This window comes from Denticeps clupeoides, unplaced genomic scaffold (genome assembly GCF_900700375.1).
Source record: "Denticeps clupeoides unplaced genomic scaffold, fDenClu1.1, whole genome shotgun sequence".
In the NCBI taxonomy this organism is placed as follows: Eukaryota; Metazoa; Chordata; class Actinopteri; order Clupeiformes; family Denticipitidae; genus Denticeps; species Denticeps clupeoides.
In genome coordinates, this window is record NW_021629784.1 from 670,364 (window position 1) to 692,261 (window position 21,898).

At 41.2% G+C, this 21,898-nt stretch overlaps 1 protein-coding gene and 1 pseudogene across 1 annotated transcript; both read left to right on the plus strand.

Annotated features, from left to right (window-relative positions):
• Positions 1–229: 229 nt before the first annotated feature.
• Positions 230–11,174, plus strand: LOC114774192 (major histocompatibility complex class I-related gene protein-like). The gene is made up of 7 exons (XM_028966115.1): positions 230–330; positions 5,845–6,108; positions 7,085–7,357; positions 7,853–8,588; positions 8,699–8,716; positions 9,265–9,359; positions 10,235–11,174. Exons 1-4 carry the CDS (start codon positions 279–281, stop codon positions 8,173–8,175), a joined length of 912 nt encoding a protein of 303 aa, XP_028821948.1. The 5' UTR covers positions 230–278; the 3' UTR covers positions 8,176–8,588; positions 8,699–8,716; positions 9,265–9,359; positions 10,235–11,174.
• A 4,152-nt stretch (positions 11,175–15,326) lies between these two features.
• LOC114774263 (major histocompatibility complex class I-related gene protein-like) lies at positions 15,327–20,233 on the plus strand (annotated as a pseudogene).
• Positions 20,234–21,898: the final 1,665 nt, after the last annotated feature.

Genomic DNA, 21,898 nt, shown 5'->3' on the forward strand with positions numbered 1-21,898 from the left:
GTCCCGCCAGGTATCCCTCCGCCCCGCCAGGTGACCCTCCTCTCCCTGAGATCATTTTAACCACGTTTGAAAGTGAACGTCGGGTCACGTTTTGGCTGCAAGAAGAACCTGCGGCGCTGACTTCTACCCAGATTTTAGTGACGCTCATGATGTTCTCGACCATCATCATTGGTTCTAAACTCTGTGACGAGACAATAAATATGAGGAACTTCCGCAAAGTTGAATCAGTCGGAGGATAACCGGGGATCTGACCGATACGAAGTGAAGCGAGTTAGAAAATGAAGATCTTGGCTGCAATTATCCTTCTACTTGTGGATCCTGCATCAGGAGGTATGTTTCCATTCTAATAAATTATTATTAAAGTTCAGTGTGAAGTGATTGTCACTTGTGATACACTCCTGTATTAGCACTCCTTTAAAAAAGAGTGAAAGGGTTTAATAATAATTTCACCGTGAATACTCTTGAAAGTGAAGTGATTGTGAAACACTGCATCACAGCACATGGTGACACAACGAAATGTTCTCTGCTTTTAACCATCACCCTTGTTGAGCAGTGGGCACCGTGACAGGCGCCCGGGGACCAGTGTGTGGGGACGGTGCTTTACTCAGTGGCGGATCGGGATTCGAACCGGCAACGCTGGCAACACGTGGCATATTCGCGTGAAAATATCATCCATATAAGGCCAGATTTAAAGAGTAATGTTAGTTCTCATATTTGTGGTATACATTGATAATTATAATCTGATCAGTTTAAAATTCTAAAATTATTTTAGTAATAGGCAGATATTTCTCTGTATATTCTCTCTCTCTATATATATATATAATGACAACTGAAAGAACCAAACGTAACATATTCTACTTGTACGGTTATTCGAACCAAACACGAGTGGCTTTAGGAGCAGCTCAGCATTAAATTCCTCTCTAACCTACTATGTACATCCTGTTATCAGAGCAGCTCCCACTCCGGTATTTGAGTGGAAATTCACAACCTGACTGCTGTGGGAATAAATCTGTCACGACTGAGGCGGACGGACGGAAGACGAAAAAAGGGGTTTTAGTGACAAGAAACACACAATAAAAGAAACCAGCAGACCAAGTGCTGAGTCCCCCAGTTCAGGGACGGTTCTGCGTCTGTGTGTCTTGCTGGGGAAGGATGATGGACGGCCAGGTGTCAGGGGAAGAACAGTTTATTGTAACAAAAAGCCAGGGAAATGTAAAAAAAAAGCCATAAACCAAGCCACGGAATCCCACTCGACCCTCGGGCTGGTGCGGCGCTTGTCCGGGGTGTCCCCCCTCTCACGATCGCTCCTGCGGGAGACGTCAGGCAGGGTCGTGAGACAAACACTCCACGGACACAAAGGGGACAAGACTCCGGAGGTCGCGTTGGAGAACCGCTCTGTAGACGCTGGATCACGCGGGTCTTTTATAACGAGGCGGATTAGACGCTCGTTACCCCGTGAGGGTCACCGTCCTGGGGAGGGAACGTGTTGAGGAACCCACGACCCAGGACTGTGATAACAGACACGCCCAGTGCACATAAGGGAATTGGGACTTACCAGGGCACCCCGACATGACACGCAGACACGGACACACAGTCTAATACTCTGGGGAAGGTAAGCGTGTTGGGGGGGCGGCACGTACATGACACTGTGGATGTGACGGGGACACTTGTCCCTTTTCAGTCTTCAGGCCCACGGTCACTGTGAGACGTCTCGCAAAACGGAAAAAACCCCATAAAACCCCAGACGATGGGAAATGCCTCGGTTTACGTGTTGGAGGACGACTCTGGTGCCTTCTGCATCCAGCGGGTTTAAATAAGGGACCAAGCCGCTCTGACGTCTCGTTTCACCAGGAGGATCACGGTTCGAGATGTAGGGCCCTATGAAGGGAACGTGATAAGGAACCCACAAACCAGTAGTGAGGAAATGTTTCAGTCAAGTGCACAATAAGGAATAAGGACTTACCGGGGCGTTGGTGTTGGGGGGTGTTAGAGTTGTACGCCGTTCCAACACTTATAAACCAGAGAAGAATGACACGAAGAAGTTGAGCTCTTTTACTTGCAAGGAGAGCGATCAGAGACGACCAATACAGCAGCCTCCAAAAAGCTCTGCCGTCTCTTCCGCTTCCTCTCTTTTTATTCAATAATAGGGCGGTACATTCATCACAGGATCACACCAAATAAGCTTATAATTTGCATGTAGGTTTGTCTCTTTGGTAGACGCTCCATCGCCAAGGTCTTCTTGTTTTTCTTGCTTCTCCGCGGCTGCAGGCCTCCTCTTATCAAGTCGCGGTCATTCTGTTCTGCAAACAGCCTTTAGCCCACCAGTTTCTGAAGAGACTAATGATTCAATGTAGTGCGCATATTAAAAAGATTAATATAGTTTAATGCATGCGAGATATATATATATGTCAAAAGGATTAATAGAGTTTAGTACATGTGGGATATATATGTCAAAAAGGTAGTAAAGGTTAATAGCATGATAACTTATATACATTTTCCAACAATTCCCCCCTGTTTATCATGTATCATACCTTTTTCTAAATCTCCTGTTTTTTTTTTTTTTTTTTACTTAATAACAACAACAATAATAATAATAGAAAAATCGTGAGTATAGTGATATATACATATATATATATATATATATTTTTTTTTTTTCTTAATAATAACAACAATAATAATAATAGAAAAAATCGTGAGTATAGTGATATATACATATATCTTTTTTTTTTTTTTTTTTTCTTAATAATAACAACAATAATAATAATAGAAAAAATCGTGAGTATAGTGATATATACATATATCTTTTTTTTTTTTTTTTTTTTTTTTTTTAATAATAACAACAACAATAATAATAATAGAAAAATCGTGAATAAAGAAAATAAAAATAATAGGAAAACATCGTGATTATCACACAGAGTGATAATGCTGTCCTGGACCACATAGGGACTGTAGTACGGTGCTGAGAACAGGCCACATGACGCACCGAATCGAAACCACAATGCAACCAACCAAGCATTCAAGAGAACAAAAACGTGGTGTCGCTGTTCAGGAGAGGACAGAATAAACGCTACCCTGCCGATTCAAAACGTTGCTCCTTTTTTTTTTTTTTTTTTTTTTTTTTTTTTTCATTGAATCAGCAGATTCAAGTCTGCTGAGAGATCCATATTCTACCATCCTATCACCATAAGTCACCATATTTCCGAACGTCGTTTCCAGCCTTATCCAAACAGCACCTTGCCTGATAAATATAGGAAGTTCAGAATTAAAACATCAAAAAGCCTGATAAATTCAGGAAATACAGAATTAAAACAACAAAAAATACATTTAAAACATAATGAGTCAAGCATATGTCCCCCAATATTTCCCCCCTGTTTATCATGTATTGAACTTTTTTTATTTTTTTTTTTTTCCTATAGTACTTCCCTCTTCCGGTAGGATTTTCGACTATTAGTTCATAAACCGAGCAATACATTTACACTCAAAGGGATGTTGCTTCAATTCTCGAAGATAGATTCTCGGAACAGTTGGCTCAACTGAAAGTCACTGGGCTCCATGGACATCTCAAAGCCCTCATCGTGGATTTTATTTTCCAAGAGCGGGTATAACTGTGTGGGATCAACCTCCCTGGGTGATAAGGCCGTAGTGATGAGACGGTTCACAAGACTGCACAGACAAGGAATACAACAACATCCACACAAGGTCAGAATTGCTGCAAATACAGCCATAGATGTTAAAACAGATTGAACTAGGGCTTTGTATTTCCCGAATACATTCATCCAGGAATCCCACATCGTAGTTTCCACCCCTGAATGCTCCTTCATCTTCCGGTTGAGGGTGCGCAGGCCGTCAATGGCCAATGTCAGACTGCCTCCCGCAGCTGTGTTGTTTGGTATGAACGAGCAGCATTGCTCTCCAAACACGGCGCAAAACCCCATTTTTCTCAGCCAAGAGCATATCAAGCGCTGTTCTGTTCTGAAAAGCCATTAGGGGAGTGGCGGATAATTGCCCATGCACGGCCTCAAAACCGTCTTGTGTCCAATTTCCTAATTTCTGAACATTGTAATGGATGTAGTTGATCCTGTCTACGTTCTTATTAATCGTACACCACCAACACAAGGTTGATTCTAATCCCGCTGCTATTTGATTTGCTATTTTATATTCGTCAGGCACCCCCCTGGGAACCCCAATTGCATCTATGTAAGTTGGATCTGTTAGCTTCTCCCAGGGCGGGGTTGACCGCTTCGTCTGGTGCCAGTCTGCAGGCACCAGGCTGTCTATTTTGAATAATAGGTTACTTATTGTTGTTGGATATATGGACACTGGTAATAAAAGGGTTACTAAGACACACAACCCGGTGGTGTTTGTGGGCAATCGATCAAACAACCTGATCCCAAACTTGATCCCAACTTCTGCAACGACAATCAATGACATTATTACCTGTAATAATGGTCGTGGCCCCATACAAAGCACGCAATCTTGTTGAGTGACATTAGCTGCTTGCTACACTTAAAGAAGCCAATTGTTGTTTTTACCACATCAAGCATGTATCAATGTTTTTTTTTTTTTTAATATAGGCTAAAGCCATATGTAGCTGTACCAGTCCCACCAACCCCCCTGTTGAGACATGTGTTTTCCCATGGGTCAAAATCGCAGCCCATTTGTATGTAGATATGTACATACGTAGATTTTTTTTTTTTTTTTTTTTTTTTTCTTAAAAAAATTGTAAATAATAAAAATGAAATGAACAGTTGTCGATAAGGTAACATCCAAATTGCATCAAAAACCCGCGTAGAAACACATCCTCAGTCATGCTGAAAATCCAAGACTACCATAGCAGTAACATCCAAAATCCGTTACGCACCCGATTCGTCTTTACTCAAAAATTTGCACCTCCCAAAAATAAATAAAAAAAGAATGCATGAAAAATCAGCTAAAGGACATAGTGAAGGAGAACAGAGGTGATACGGTCACAATTTTGGAGGCCTAATGTGGGTGGGGAGTCTGTTTAAAGCTAAGAGGGCCTGCTCTGCATCAGGGTTCCACAGCACCTGAGAAGACATCGATTTATAATGAGTGAGGGCAGTTAAAGGCTTGCTGAACCTTGGAAGAAATACTCAATGGTAGGAACAAAAGGCAATAAATAACAACAACTGTTTTACAGTAATGGATGTGAGGAGTTTGGATGACAGGTCATATCCAAACTGGTGCCTTCTGCATCCGGCGGGTTTAAATAAGGGACCAAGCCGCTCTGACGTCTCGTTTCACCAGGAGGATCACGGTTCGAGATGTAGGGCCCTATGAAGGGAACGTGATAAGGAACCCACAAACCAGTAGTGAGGAAATGTTTCAGTCAAGTGCACAATAAGGAATAAGGACTTACCGGGGCGTTGGTGTTGGGGGGGCACAGAAGTGACTAAATCAGTTGGTCTCCCACCATGTGAAAGTGAAGTGATTGTCATTGTGAAACACTGCAGCACGGCACATGGTGACACAACGAAATGTGTTCTCTGCTTTTAACCATCACCCTTGGTGAGCAGTGGGCACCATGACAGCCGCCCGGGGAACAGTGTGTGGGGACGGTACTTTACTCAGTGGCACCTCAGTGGATCGGGATTCGAACCGCAACCTTCTTATTACAGGCCAGTTTCCTTACCAGCTAGGCCACCACCATGTGCACTGTCATCAGCACAAAAATGTCTAATAAACAATAAAATTCACCATCCGCCCTGAATTGTTCTAACAACTCGACTATTGAGTATAAATTAAACAAAGGCATCAGTTTAAAATGATTTTATTACAGTTTCATTTGCTGCTTTACTAAATTTCCTGTTTCTTCTCCAACAGTGATTCATTCCTGGACAGGATTACACACAGCAACTACAGGAATAAAGGATCTTCCTGAATTTGTTGGTGTAAATTTGTTCGATGATGAAGTGACTGGAAACTTCGACAGTAAGAACAACCAGTTTGAGATCCGGCAGGACTGGGTGAAGGAGCTGGGAGAGAAGTATGTGGAGGATCAGACAAAGAGCTTCAGAGATTTTACATGGAAATTCAAGGAGAATCTGAAAATGATCATGACTGAATTTAATCAGACTGGAGATCAAGGTAAGATCAACAAGCATCTTCATACCAAACACCCCTGGAGTTTTAGTTGTGGTGTGTGTGTGTGTGTGTGTGTGTGTGTGTGTGTGTGTGTGTATTAGTCACATCTTGGTGTACATAATGCCTGTTCAGGTGTGTTGAGTTAGTTAGGGGTTTTATTAATAAACAATAAATAAATACAAATAAACAATGGCGTGGTGGCCAAGAATGGGAACTAAAGAGGAATCAACTAAAACAAACCCGCAGGCGTGTGGCGATTGCCAGAACTGAAAATACACAACCGTGCACTAAAGTCCACGAAAATGCCGTCCCTTCCGAAGGGGTGGAATTCTCTGGCATTTATGTGTTAGAATTGGCCACAGGTGATGAGCCCAGCTGCAGTCAATCCTGACAATAGCGATCCACTGAGGTGCCACTGAGTAAAGCGCCGTCCCCACACACTGCTCCCCCGGGCACCTGTCATGGCTGCCCACTGCTCACCAAGGGTGATGGTTAAATGCAGAGGACAAATTTCGTTGTGTCATCGTGTGCTGTGCTGCAGTGTTTCACAATGACAATCACTTCACTTTTACTTACAGAAAAACAGTACATTTTCTGCCTGCTCTCTCACACACACACACACACACACACACACACACATTATTCTGTCCCGCTGGTGTGTAACCTCCCCTGTAAAACTAACTTTATCTTCACTGTGGATGTTTGTCCTTGTAAAAAGAAGTAAAATACGAGTTCATGTACACTCTCCACATCTTTATATTATATATGATGCAGTAATTATACAGAATTTACACAGTAAAATATTTAATGACAGATTTATATAAACTTAAATCGTTATTTATTTATGTAATGTAATAAACCAGCTATTTACATTAAATGCATAATGTCAGAAAGTGACATTACTACAAACCAACAAACAAACATAAAAACTAAGGATGATCATAGAGCTTTTTACTGATTTAAATTCTCTCTTTCTCAGGAGTTCATACTTTACAGCACATGTACGGCTGTCAGTGGGAAGATGAAGATGGAGCTACAGATGGATACAGTCAGTATGGTAATGATGGAGAAGATTTTATAAAACTGGATTTGAAAAACCCTGATTGGGTTACTGCAAGACCACAGGCAGAAATCATCAAGCAGAAATGGAATGGAGGTGAAGCTAAATACTGGAAGAAATACCTGGAACATGATTGTGTTGAGTGGATAAAGAAGTATGTGATGTACAGGAGTATCAGTCTGGAGAGAAAAGGTACAGCAGCACACAGAACAACACAGAGACACACACAGCAGGACTGATATGTAACATCAGTAGGGATCAGAGTTACAAGTTGTACCTCTAAACTCTGTAACATAAAGAGTGGGAAGCCATATACTGATGAATTAAAGAAAATATTAATACAAAATAAATAAATACAAAAGTCTTCTTAAATAGAAAAGTGTACAAAAAACTGAATGAGAATTACTGGTGTCTTCTCCTTGTAAGTTACTTTGGATAAAAGTGTCTGCAAAGTAAAGTAAAGTAAAGTAAAACAAAAAGATCCACTAGGCAGAAAGGCAACTTGTATACACTGATTCCACCCAGTGCAGTCTCACACACACACACACACACACACTCTATTGAGTTAACTGGTGGTGAACAGATCTTTAGTTGTTTCTGTTGATAATTCAAAATATCAATTATTTTTCTTTGTTCATTTTAATTTAATTTGCTCTCCCTGTTCCCCTCCTCTCTTCCTGTCTCTAGTCCCTCCTCAGGTGTCTCTGCTGCAGACAGACCCCTCCTCTCCAGTGGTCTGTCACGCTACAGGTTTCTACCCTGGTAAGGTGAAGATCAGCTGGCAGAAAGATGGACAGGACCTGCATGAAGATGTAGATGTTGGTGAGACGTTGCCCAACCATGACGGAACCTTCCAGAAACGTGCAGAACTCAAAGTGACCCCTGATGTGTGGAAGAAGAACCAGTTCACCTGTGTGGTGGAGCACAAGAGTGGAGACCCAATCCACACGATCCTGACTGAGGAGAAGATCAGGACCAACAGTGCAGGTACAGAAGCTTCTAGCAGCTAATCAACACATTTTATATTAAATCCCACTAAAAAAGTTATTTGCTGAGATGAACGTATATTTAAGTTTGTTGCATGATGACTTTGTCAGTATGAGCTGTAGTGTCAGATCATGCTGATATGAATGATTTACATTCTTTTGTCTGTTTGTTTTTCACAAGATTTGTTCCCATAGTAGTAAATGTGTAAGTGTGACTCTCTACAAACTCTCTACGAATGTCACTATGACCCCCATTAATCCACCCAGTACACACTCCTCACTCCATACACTAACCCTAACCCAGAATAAAAGTAATTTACAGTAATATTTTACTGCAGGTATTAATGTTCCAGGCATCGTTGCTGGGTTGGTGGTTGCTGCTCTCGTTCTCATCGCTGTGGTTGTTGGTGTTGTGAAGGTTGTGAAGAGAAGATCAGGTGAGAGACGCAGCAAACAACATCAGTAACTTCTACACCAAACATGGTGTCATGTGGGGAAACTAGTAATCAGTAAAATACTAAAATACTTTCTCTTCTCTTTTATACAGATTACAAGAAGGCCAGAGGTGAGTATTACACTTGTTTAGATTTAGTTTTTTTTTTTTTTCTGCTTTTCTATCTTCAATCGGATTCTGATCAGAATGTGCAACAAATATGTATTTTATCTTATCTTCACAATCATTATCATGGGAATTATGACCAAATAAATTCATTTTCTTTAATCTAAACATTTGTTGCTTTGACGGATGCTGATTAATATCAAATCTGGGCATTATTCTGTACCAAACCATGTTCTTTCTTGTGTAATATCGTAGGATTTCAGTGCAGCTATTTCCTTTTGTATTGCTTGTACCCACCTACTGCAGACACACCTAAAATCTGGATTAGGTTAAATGTGAAATGCTGTAAATCTAAATGCCATTTCGGAAAGACGCAAAATGAGATTCAGCCAAAGTGTTAAAATGAAAGTGCTCTTTATTCTCTTGATCACTGGATATTCACCCTATTGGTGGCTCATTTGTTCCTTCTTTATTTGTACCCATATCTAACCTGTACATTCAATTAGTGGATATCCTTCAAATATAATAATTTCTGTCTTTTTCCTGTCACCCAGGGATCTGTTGTCCCAGACAACCTGCTGAAGAAAGTGAGCCACTGGCCCCTCCTGAATTGGCACCCCCTGCCTGCATATATACAAACGAAACACAGGTAGGATTTTCATATTATTTCTAACATCTACAGTAGGGGAGTCCAAACTGCGAGCTGCGAGCCATCATAAGTCCACAGCTAATTGTTGAAATATAATGAAAGATGCCCCACACATAAAATTTGTTCTCAACTGTAGTTTACTTCTTAGTTTCAACACAAGGTGAAGCCACAGAGATATGATCAAGGCAACATCATAACAAAACAAGTTTAACCAAAAATAGATTTATTCACCTCAAAAGACAGCTCAAAAAATGAGCCGTTTGCTAATACCAAGAATTCGGCAGGGTGATGAGTAACATTACCAGATGATTAAACATGCTAGCAAATGAAATTAATAAAGAAAATCCACAAAATATTAATGCAAGCTAATTAATATATTTATTAATTTGAATGATGTGATTGTATTGGTTGGGTTATATTGAATGGATCTGACTTTTGCAGGGCTCATGAATCCCCTTAATCCCTCCACAAATTATGCTTATAGATGACTCCACGAAACCAAGCATGTCAGGCATTATCCTTCCCCACTAGTGACAATTTCATCCCTTTCTTCACCTGCACATGAAAGTGAAATGATTGTCCTTGTGAAGCACTGCAGCACAGCACATGGTGAAACAACAAAATGTGTCCTCTGCTTTTAACCATCACCCTTGGTGAGCAGTGGGCAGCCATGACAGGAGCAGTGTGTGTGTGTGTGTGTGTGTGTGTGTGTGTGTGTACATTTAGGAACAGTACGTGTTCCTCAACGTACATCAGAATAGAGCACAGTAACCAGTGATTTCAAAGAGTTGTTCCACCAACATAACCATAGAGTAAATTTATATAGTGTGATATTTGCTTATTGCTTGGTACTCTGTTTTCTTGTCATCCAATAGACTGAAGAAGAGGCATCTACAGACACAATAACCACACCAGCCAATCAGACTGCCCCAGTCCTCCTGAACTTTGAAAACAGTAATTTTCTGCACATTAGTGTTTAGTGATAACATCAGTATAATATCACTAGGACAATATTCACAGCTAGCACAGCTATGCAGGAGCAATGTGTTTGCGGAGTGTCCATGATCCATGTTTTGCAGGCTTGCATAGAGAAAAAAATCCCATGGTACTATGCCACAAACAAATAAAAACTACATAAATGCACATAGTTCCATGACACACAATTTACAGTGTTTATGGTATATTTTGAATCACATTGTATGTTTGTGGGCCTTGACCCTCCACCTGAGTTCAGTCTAAAGGGGTGGTTTTGTGCCCAACTATCACAAGCTGGGTGCACAATGCTTAATTCGAAGAACTGTTTACTGGCCAGGCCTCAGCAGGCAGGAGCTGTGTTATGATAACAGATGTGCGATTACATTCACTGAGCTTTCACGCTTAAACTTAGGTTTTTACTATGGGTCTAACTCTGTGTGTAAGATGCTTGTTGGAGACTTATATAACATTGTAAGCATTATGCACTTAAATTTTAAACACTTATTTGTAAACTGAAGTCATAGAAATGTACTATGATGCAAATTTGCTAATTTTGGGAGGGAGCGCAAATCATTTAGACAAGCCCCTGACATATTGTAAGTAGCCGTAGCTGCAGAAAAACTTAGATAACACAGACAAACAAATTATTGAGACAGGTAACAGGTCAAGCACATACACAAATTCTTCAGTCCTTGGGGTCTTTTGGTGTTGTTAATGACGTGACTAAAGATACGAGAATTGTATAAGAACGAAGGCTCGGAGGGGCTAAGGACGCAGATCTGTCGACTGGCTGGCTGTTGTTTCATTGTGTATTACTATAAACAACTTTGTCTACAATAATTTACTGTTGCTTGAGTTGCTTGATCAAATCTTCAGCAAATTCCTCTACATGTTTTGGGATCTTTAGATCACAATTCAACTTGATTAATTAATTGCTGAACTGAAATTTTTTATTTATTTTATTTTTTATTTTTATATTGTCTCATATAGCATTTATAGCAGAATGTATTACATAGTTCAGTTCAATGAAATAAGAATATGGAAAGATTGTGGACTGGATGTAATGTGAAACATGACTAGAAGGGCATCTTGGGACATTCAGAGCCCAGGCTGAACAATTCAGTGGCAGCTCCTACTCCACTGCCATAAGACTGTTTAACATTATGGTGCTCTTATGGTGACTTCCATCAGGCCCTTTAACATTTCTTTACTCTTTTGTACAAATTAATTTTTTTCCATATTCCTCTACCTCTTTTAACAAGTTGTTAGATGTGTTTTTTACAGTATATAATTAGAGTATTATTTATTTAGCATATTGTCACAATGGCTGGACATGGCGAGGAAGAAGGATGCATACGCACAACGTCACGAAACAGGGGTTTAATACATGGTACACACGACAGGGGACACATCACCAAACAATGACCCTACGGCGAACAGACACGAACTGGGCAGCTTTATACAATCATACACATGTGATAACAATCAGGAAACATGACACAGGACCAACATGAATCACCGTTTTGAACTCTGGACCCGGAGTAACCCCTGCTGGATCGGATCATGGCAAGTATATATTTATTGGGATGATACATTCTTGTTCTGATAAATGTTAATTGGTTGTACATTGTACACTGTACTTATGGAAAAACATAATCTTTAATCAAAAACATTATTTTGGTTTAGTTGTCTTTTTCTGTTCCCTTCAGAATTGTTGGCTTTTAAATTGAATTGTACGGGTTATAGGTCATAATAAAGGTCAGAAACGTTGTGACAAAACCTGTAATTTTAATAGAGGTGTGTATATTTGTACAACTAACATGTGAGTGATCTATAAATACCATTATCTTAATTAACCCAGAACCTAATCTTTATCCTTAAATGTGTTTACCTATATGGATCTGTGATAATAGATTATGTTGAGAACATCCTATAGACTCATATGTGTTTCAAAAAGACTCCAGTGAGTTTACTCACAGCTTCTCTTTAGTATGTTTTGTGTAGATGTAGAAAGAACGGGTGACATTAGCTGGTACAACCCTGGTTCTCTGGTCTCCAAATATATTAAGTATTTTAAAATTGTGTAAACTTCTGTCAGGCTTTATTGATCTCTGGGTTAAATTTAATCCATCCACAGTCCAGGAAAGTTCAAGTTCTAACAGAACCTCCTGTAATCAGGGTGAACTGGCCATGTACAACCCAAATAGCAGCACACATGGTGGCAAACACAGACAATGTCACACATGGTGGGACACACTTACATTTACATTTACATTTATGTCATTTGGCAGACACCCTTATCCAGAGCGACTTACAACGTGCTTTCAAGTTACCATCGATGAAGAGATCAATTCCGGTTCACTAGGACCCCAACTATGAATACATCTATTTAATTCACTCTGTTGTAGATTCTGTACACAAAGTTCGACAACAAGAAAATTACAATTTAATCTAAATATTCTTTAAAGAGGAAGGTCTTGAGCTGTCGTTTGAAGGTGCTCAGTGACTGAGCTGTTCTGACCTCGAGGGGAAGTTCATTCCACCACCGAGGGGCCAAGACGGAGAAGAGTCTAGATGAATGTTTTCCTTTTACCTTCAGAGATGGAGGGACCAGGCGAGCAGTACTGGAGGCTCGGAGTAAACGAGGTGCAGTGCGAGGTGTAATAAGGGCTGTGAGGTAGGATGGTGCTGCTCCATGTTTGGCTTTGTAGGCCAGCATCAGTATTTTGAACCTGATGCGTGCAGCTACTGGGAGCCAGTGGAGGGAACGTAGCAGAGGGGCGGTGTGGGAGAATTTGGGAAGGTTGAAGATCAGTCGTGCTGCTGCATTTTGTATTAGTTGTAGAGGTCGGATGGTACATAGTGGTAGACCAGCTAGAAGGGAGTTGCAGTAGTCCAGTCGTGAGATTACTAAGGACTGAACCAGTAGTTGGGTGGCCTGTGTTGACAGATAAGGACGGATATTGTCTGATATTGTTGAGAAGGAATCTACATTGTGGGACAGTCATGGCCTAGCGGTTAAGGAAGTGGCCCCGTAATCAGAAGGTTGGTGGTTGAGCAAAGCACCATCCCCACACTGCTGCCCACTGCTCACTAAGGGTGAGGGGTTAAATGCAGAGGTTGCTGCTGTGTATCAAAATGACAATCACTTCACTTTCTTTCACTTTCTCTACATAAGCGGGAGAGATTGCTGATGTGATTCGAGAAGGAAAGTTGCTTGTCTATTGTTACTCCGAGGTTGAGGGCTGTTGTAAAAAAAGTACAAAAAGAGTATTAGTTCAGTTTTGGTGGGATTGAGTTTGAGTTTGAATTTGGCTGAGTTTGGCTTTTTACTGGATTAAACTAATGTTAAATAATAACAAACTTGATGAATCATTATGTATTTTCTAAATTACTTGTCTTTTATTATGTTTCTGTCACATGATTCCATCCATGTGACCGGGAGCAACACAGAGATGAGGTAACGTGACTCCTATAAATTGGCAAGAAGGCCACTGCCAGCCGCTCAGTCATTTATTGACATCCGTCCACCTGACTCGGTTCCTTCTTCAACTCAACTCGTAAGATCGATCCTGATCATCTCCTCACCTCTCCAATCTTCCCCTTCATCCTGTCCCTTCCCCAGTTCAACCTAAAACACGAACAACAACATATGTGTGGTGTTGCGGCTCACGCCGGCTCTAGTTTGCATATAAAACCGGAGGAAACTACGTGCCTCCTTGCATCCAATCATACCGGGGTTTTCTCGTTTCATCCAACACGTGCTCATGTTTTGGTCCCCTGACAGTTTCATGTTTTGTTCAATATTGACTATTGACTGTAATACATATGTGGATGATCTTAATGCAACCATTAATAAATTTGTGTTGTTCTAATCTACATTCTGTGCTTCTTTTTTTAATGCCAGTCTGTCCTGTCAAGTCTGTGCTGTTGGAACAGAAGCTTTTTAGCTGCTTTTGGTATTATTTGTCTGAGTTTTGTCATGTTTGAAGACACTCTCTTGAATTAAAAGTAAAGTTTCTTTGATTCCTGCTGCTTCTGTGGCTGCATTTCACCTCGGAGAGGTCCTTCAAACACTCCTGCACTCAATAACCAGCCTTCTGCTGTCTATTGTGTGCAACCAGTGAAGGTTGCTACACTGCCACTAATCTGTTTTTATTATAATTACATATATCATAATTTAATATAAACATTAAAATAATATGAATATAATAAATAAAATATTCTATTTTAAAAACTTGGTTCATCTGTTATTTAAACAACACCCAGCTATGCCTCATTGCAGGTTTAAAGACGGCCAGCCCGCCTTAGGCCAGTCCCGCCCACTCGTTCTTGATTGGTCAGAACCCCCCTGTCATTCAGATCCTGATTCGTTGGCTGTTTTCTCCATTTACTTCCGCGCCGATGTGAAATCTTGCTTTAAAGTAGATTTAATTTGTAGAATGACATGGACATGATGGATTTTGATGTTCTTCTAATCTGTTTCATCCAACTTTAGTCACACATCATATCTCACTTCGTAATGCTTAGTTTAACATCCACTATATTATAACTACGTATAACCAATTAGGCAAGTGTAAGTAGTCCTTTACCAAATAAATACATATAAAATATATTCAGTGACCATAGGAGACATAATCATTCAAAGAAATCTGTATCATTCAAAGAAAGTCTGTAACCTGCTTCTGTAACTAACATCGAGTAAACAGTAGCTGTCGTTTGATTAATGTGCCTTTTCTCATCCCAGTAGTTAAAAAATATTAGTTAGTGCATCCTGGCGTTATTAAAATAGCCAGAGCTTCCCATTGGTGGACAAATATAATGGGCGGGGCTGGATATGGCAGCTTGGAATGAGCACAAAGCATGGAATGTTGAGGGAGGAGCTTCAGTGAGAAACCTGCAGCTCTGACTTCTACTCAGATTTTAGTGACGCGATTGTTCTCAAACAATCATCACTGGTTCTAAACTTGTGTAACGAACACAAGAAAATAAGAGGAATTTCCGCAAAGTTCTCTACTGGCCCAGCGTCTGTAACACGTGAGGATCTGATCCTTCCGGGGCGATGTGACCAATGAAAGTCTTTGTCATTCTAATATATCCCCTTCTGGGAGGTTTGTGTTTTTATAAATGGTTCATATATACATTCATATAAATGTGTCTCTGACTGTGTGTGGAGTTTTAATATTTCGTTAACTTTTTATGCTCTTGTGAACGGACAACACACTCTGATGAGAAAATTAGTGATTGTAAATCAAATTGTTATCCTCTGATAAATAGAAGTGGTCACTTCAGAAGTAGCCAGATGGATTTATGTCAAGGCTCAGCAAATTATACTCCTCTATGTGTTGAATACTGCTGATTTTACATTCCTTCTTCACATACCTGTGCAGGTTTGATGCCTCTGTGGCCAATCAGAATCATTCACATTTACTGCATTTATCAGACGCCCTTATCCAGAGGGACTTACAATCAGTAGTTACAGGGACAGTCCCCCCTGGAGCAACTTAGGTTAAGTGTCTTGCTCAGGGACACAAAGTGGGATTTGAACCTGGGGCCTCTGGTTCATAGGCGAGTGTGTTACCCACTAGGCTACTACCACCCATAATCAGTAATTATTAAATTATGAATCAGTATTGTTGCTTGACAGCCTGAGATCTGAAGCTGTCAGCCAAACCCATCATGTAGACGTCCACTGTGTTAATATTTAATAACATACAGTAGTTATTTGTATTTTATTTATCTGTTTAATGTGTTTTATCTCAAATTATTCACACACTACATTTAATAGTCTAATTAGTCTAATTAATAGTCTAAGTCCTGCAGTACTTCTACACTGGAGTGACGCGGGGAATTAATTTCCCAGAATTCACTGCTGTCGGCCTGGTGGATGGACAACAGTTTCTGTATTACGACAGTAACATCAGGCAAACGATTCCCAAGGTGGACTGGATCAAGAATAATGAAGGACCAGAATACTGGACCAGAGAAACACAGAATCTTCAGGGAGAAGAAGCTGCATACAAAGCCAGTCTGGTTACAGCAATGCAGCGTTTTAACCAGTCAGGCGGTGAGTAGAAATCTAAACCTGGTTGTATATCTATTATTGTTTAGCCGTTATTTCTTATTTGAAATACATTTAGTATGACTGAACTGCTCTCAGATTTTCTTGTGCTTATTCCACATTAATTTCAGGTTAACACGAAACAGAAACAGAAAAGAGTTTCTCTTTTAAGTTTTAGCATGAAGATTTTTATCAATACATGGTTGAAAAAACTATTTTCCAGTTTGAAATTCAGCAGATGAATGCAAAACAATAATAATAGTAAAACTTTCTAAAAGTCTCTCTTTTTACAGGAATTCAGACTTTTCAGCGAATGTGCTGCTGTGAGTTGGATGATGAGACTGGAGCTACAGATGGATACATGCAGTTTGGTTACAATGGAGCAGATTTTATCTCACTGGACTTGAAGAGCACATCTTGGGTTGCTCCAGTTAAAGAGGCTTTCATCACAAACAGAAATGGGATGGAGCTGAAGCTGAGTACTGGAAGAACTACCTGACCCAGACTTGTATTGACTGGCTGAAGAAGTATGTTCGCTATGGGAAGAGCAGTCTGGAGAGAAAAGGTACAGCAGCACACAGAACAACAAGAAACACAAACACTGAGACAGTTTATGTGTTATGATTAACATCAGAAAATATTCTTATAATTTTTTTACATTTGCATTGTATACATTGTTCTCAAATACATTAAATAGGCAAAAAATTCCAGTAAACCTGATAATGTAAAGAATAACATTTACTAACAACACAGTAAAACAGAGAAATGTACACAGGAATCATCTACAAATTTAAATAGATTAAAATTTTTGAAGATTGTTGAATATGAACTGAGTGTTTGTTGGATGATCTGTTGATATGAAGATGTTCTGTTTCTCTTCCAAATTCTCTCCCTGTTCCCCCCTCTCTTCCTGTCTCTAGTCCCTCCTCAGGTGTCTCTGCTGCAGACAGACCCCTCCTCTCCAGTGGTCTGTCACGCTACAGGTTTCTACCCTGATAAGGTGAAGATCAGCTGGCAGAAAGATGGACAGGATGAAGATGTAGATGTTGGTGAGACATTGTCCAACCATGATGGAACCTTCCAGAAATGGGCAGAACTCAAAGTGACCGCTGATGTGTGGAAGAAGAACCAGTTCACCTGTGTGGTGGAGCACAAGAGTGGAGACCCAATCCACATGATCCTGACTGAGGAGAAGATCAGGACCAACAGTGCAGGTACAGGAGCTTCTAGACAGAATCATGAGTCTTCTTGCTTTAAAGTCCCTTTGTTAGAAGTGTTTATAGAATCAGTTTATAATAAAATGTGGTGGAGAACATTTCACTGTTTGGTGCTGAGGATTAAATTAAAGCTAAATTTTTTTTTTATAAAGCTCTTATTCAACCAAGAATGAAGCTGGGCGCTTCAAATGTGCACGTCAACAATGTGTCGTTTATACATTTATTAACATCATGTCAAAGTTTATTAAAAACTTAATGGACAGTCCATTTCAACTCTGCATCTTCTCACAATTTTTGCATTTACTGCGCAAGTCAGTGTAAAAACCTGTCTGGTTCGGGCAAAGATCTTCAGTTCCATCTGCACCTTACGCGCCACCGGGAACGCCGGGCATTACAGGAGCAGTTCAAAGAAACACATTCATAATTATGGTTTTATTTTGCCAATTCGGCGAGCTGGAATAAAAACCTTGGAGCTTGTGGAAGAGGTTGAGCGGTACTGGCTAGATATAATCGGACTCACCTCGACAAATAGCATTGGCTCTGGAACCCAAGTCCTTGAGAGAGGTTGGACACTCTCCTTTGCTGGAGTTGCTCCGGGTGAGAGGCAGAGGGCTGGGGTTGGCTTTTATTTAGCCCCAAGACTCTCAGCCTGTTTGTTGGGGTTTACCCTGGGAGACGAGAGGGTAGCTTCCCTGCGGGTTCGAGACGGGGAAAGGGTCCTGACTCTTGTTTCCAAATAACAGCTCAGAGTACCCATGGGCTTTTGTTAAGGGCCATTCAGTCCCTGTACCAGAGGAGCGTGAATTTGGTCCGCATAGCCGGCTGTAAGTCGGACCTGTTCCCGGTGAGGGTTGGACTCCACCAGGGCTGCCCTTTGTCACCCATTCTGTTCATAACCTATATGGACAGAATTTCTAGGCGCAGCCTAGGGTGTCGTGTTTGGTGGCGGGAGAATCTCATCTCTGCTTTTTGCAGATGATGTGGTCCTCCTCGCTTCATCAGGCTCTGACCTTCAGCTCTTGCTGGGTAGGTTCTCAGCCGAGTGTGAAGCGGCTGGGATGAGGATCAGCACCTCCAAATCTGAGACCATTGTTCTCGACCAGAAAAGGGTGGCTTGCCAACTCTGGGTAGGGAGAGAGGTCCTGCCTCAAGTGGAGGAGTTTAAGTATCTTGGGGTCTTATTCACGAGTGAGGGAAAAAGGGAGCAGGAGATCGACAGGCGGATTGGGGCAGAACCGATCTGTCATGGTGAGGAGGGAGCTGAGCCAGAAAGCAAGGCTCTCGATTTACTGGTCGATCTACGTCCCAATGCTCCATAGGTCATTCATGACCATGAGTTTCCTCCGTAGGGCAGCCGGGCACAGCCTTAGAGATTGGGTGAGGATGCTCAGACATTCGGGAGGGACTCAGAGTAGAAACCCTGGGGAGGTGTTTTGGGCATGTTCTGCTGGCAGGAGGCCCTTGGGTCGACTCAGGACACGCTGGAGAAATGATATCTCCTGTCTGGTCTGGGAACGCCTTGAGAGGGCTGTCTGGGATTCCCTACATGGGATGCTGCCCCCACGACACAGACCCAGATAAGCGGAGGAAGACGAGGACGAGGACATTTCCACCAACCCCTCTAAACATTTTTTAAAACACAAAACATAGATGAAGTGACACATGTAAGAAACTGAATTTTAATAATCTACTGCACTATTCAAAGAATGTATAATTGGTGCTGTTCAAACTACACATTAAACACAGAATAAGACCAAAAAAAAGAATATTACTATAATATTACAACTAGACTCAGACTTCACTATTGAATTTAAAGTACTACTATTTTGACAAGAATTTGTCAAATTCAGGTGGCCCAGTGAAGATTATTATTATTAATACATGTTAATATTGACCCAGTACTCACTCCACAGTGTCCAGTATAAAAGTGATTTTTACTTTTACTGCAGGTAATAATGTTCCAGGCATCGTTGCTGGGTCGGTGGTTGCTGCACTCGTTCTCATCGCTGTGATTGTCGCTGTTGTGAAGAGAAGATCAGGTGAGAGACGCAGCAAACAACATCTGTAACTTCTACACCAAACAGGAAACTACTAATCAGTTTTCTTCCTTCTGTCTTTTAGGGGTCGATCCACCCTTTCGACCAGGGCTCGGGATCGTCACGTGCATTCAAAGTTGAAAACTACTAATGAGTAAAATACAAAAATCATTTCTATTCTCTTTTATACAGAGAACTGGAAGGCCAGGTTTGAGTATTACATTCATTAAAAAGTTTACATTTAAAATGTAATTTCTGTTATTTCTCAGCTTTAAACACTACGCATCTACTTTGCTAGAGTCTGATGCAGCTGCTGAGCCTCTCTGCACACATGAAGTCTTTAACAAAAACAGCAGGCTGCCACAGGACCTGCAGATCCAGCTCTACTCCACAGTCTGCTCCTCCATCACAGCCTGGTTTGATGCAGCTACCAAACAAGACAGGAAAATGGACCTGCCATCAGATTCTTCTCATAATCTTCACCTTGTTGCAGACTGTGCAGATGTCAAACTACTAACTGCACATCAGAGCTGCCGATACAGGAACTATTTCTTCCTTCACGCCAAGGGTGGTCTGAACAGCTGATTTACGGGCATTTGTAAGCAGAAATGTTTTATTTGTTTGTTTATTTATTCATTTGTTCGTTGGTCTGACCAGCCCATAAAGCCCATAGTCCAGGGCCTTCACCTGGTGGGATGGCAGAGCCACCGTCTGTAGCTATTGTGGTCCTTTGAATGTGGAATCTTTTGCACAAACAAGGTTTTGTGCACAAACAAGTTTTTGTGCTTTCCCCACAACTTCAGGCTCAGATTGAAAATGTACAGCATGACCCCACACAGTCAATCCATGCAGGACTTGACAAACCTTGAGCTGATGACATTGCAGTAGTGTACCACCACAACCACGTACTTCTGTACCAGTCCTACAATGTCACCGTCTGCCGCTGTGTCTGTCTGTTCTCTCCGAGGCACTGAATCAAGCGCCCAGACCACCTCCAGGGTCCAATATTGAGTCCACCAGAGTGTGGACATGGACAGCTGGCCCCACCACAGCCCCGGGTCCCACCTACTCTGAGCATCATCAGCATGGACAGTCTTAGAAATAATTGTCTATAATCATGACTCCTGTTAATTTAGCGTTAACTGCATTGATGCCATTACACGCTCTTGTTACCCTGGAACGATACCAAGGATTCTTCCAATTTTTTCTCCATGTGAGTTGTTTCTAGGGAGCTGTTCCTTGTGTCCAGAGAGGGTCTAAGTATAAGTGATTATATCTGTAGATATTGTAAAGGCCATTGAGAAGTACTGATTGTGAATTTGGGCTGTACAAAAATAATTTCTGGACTGGACATGCTGCAGCCATGAGCTGTATGTGTGCTGGACTCCATGGTTGGGGTGGAGTCTGAGGTGGACCAGAGGTGGGGGTGTCTGTAGCAAATGTTGATGACTGCATCAGAGAGGGTAGGAAACGCTTGATTCTGGCTGCGAATGGGACAGTGGTGGCCTAGTGGGTAAGGAAGCAGACCCGTAATTGGAAGGTTGTCAGTTCAAATCCTGAACCACCTACATAAATGTTGACACATACATACATACACACATACACATCTTTAGTGGAAAGTATGTGATTTTTGGCTGTATAATAAATGTTGTTGTTGTTGTCTACTTTATAAAGGGAACAGACTGCCAAACAACTCTATACCACTCTGCTGACTTGCCTCCTTGTACAAGAATAAAAGCTTTCTCAACTTTGTCTTATAAGTCAAGTGGATTATTTCTATTAAAAGAAAATTCTTGTAACAGTTATGCTAACATCCATCAGTTCTTTAGCTTTGGAGCTACGCTCCCTTTCTCCACTACCTGTTGCGATGAACGTGGAGAGGTGCTTTAATCTGGTCTGAACAGTAAGGGCACTGTGGGTCTTCAGGGAGTGCAGAAATTAGTATTTTGTCCACATCATCCTCTTCATGCATGTTGTCTAACTCCAAGCTATATAGGCTTGAAAGCCTACTACCAATTAAGCATATTAGGTGATGAGAAGGGGTGTGGTCTAATGACATCAACACCCTATATCAGATGTGCATAACTTCCTTTCCTTTGGCAAAATGGGTCAAAAGAAGGACTTGACAGGCTCAGAAAAGTAAAAAATAGTGAGATATCTTGCAGAGGGATGCAACACTCTTAAAATTGCAAAGCTTCTGAAGCGTGATCATCGCACAATCAAGCGTTTCATTCAAAATAGTCAACAGGG

Bases quoted from the DNA above. Each gene is read 5' to 3' on its own strand.
- LOC114774192 (XM_028966115.1), top strand. From the start codon at position 279: ATGAAGATCTTGGCTGCAATTATCCTTCTACTTGTGGATCCTGCATCA. The intron at 6,109-7,084 runs GTAAGATCAACA...TCTCTTTCTCAG, and splicing joins TAATCAGACTGGAGATCAAG to GAGTTCATACTTTACAGCAC. The intron at 7,358-7,852 runs GTACAGCAGCAC...TCCTGTCTCTAG, and splicing joins TATCAGTCTGGAGAGAAAAG to TCCCTCCTCAGGTGTCTCTG.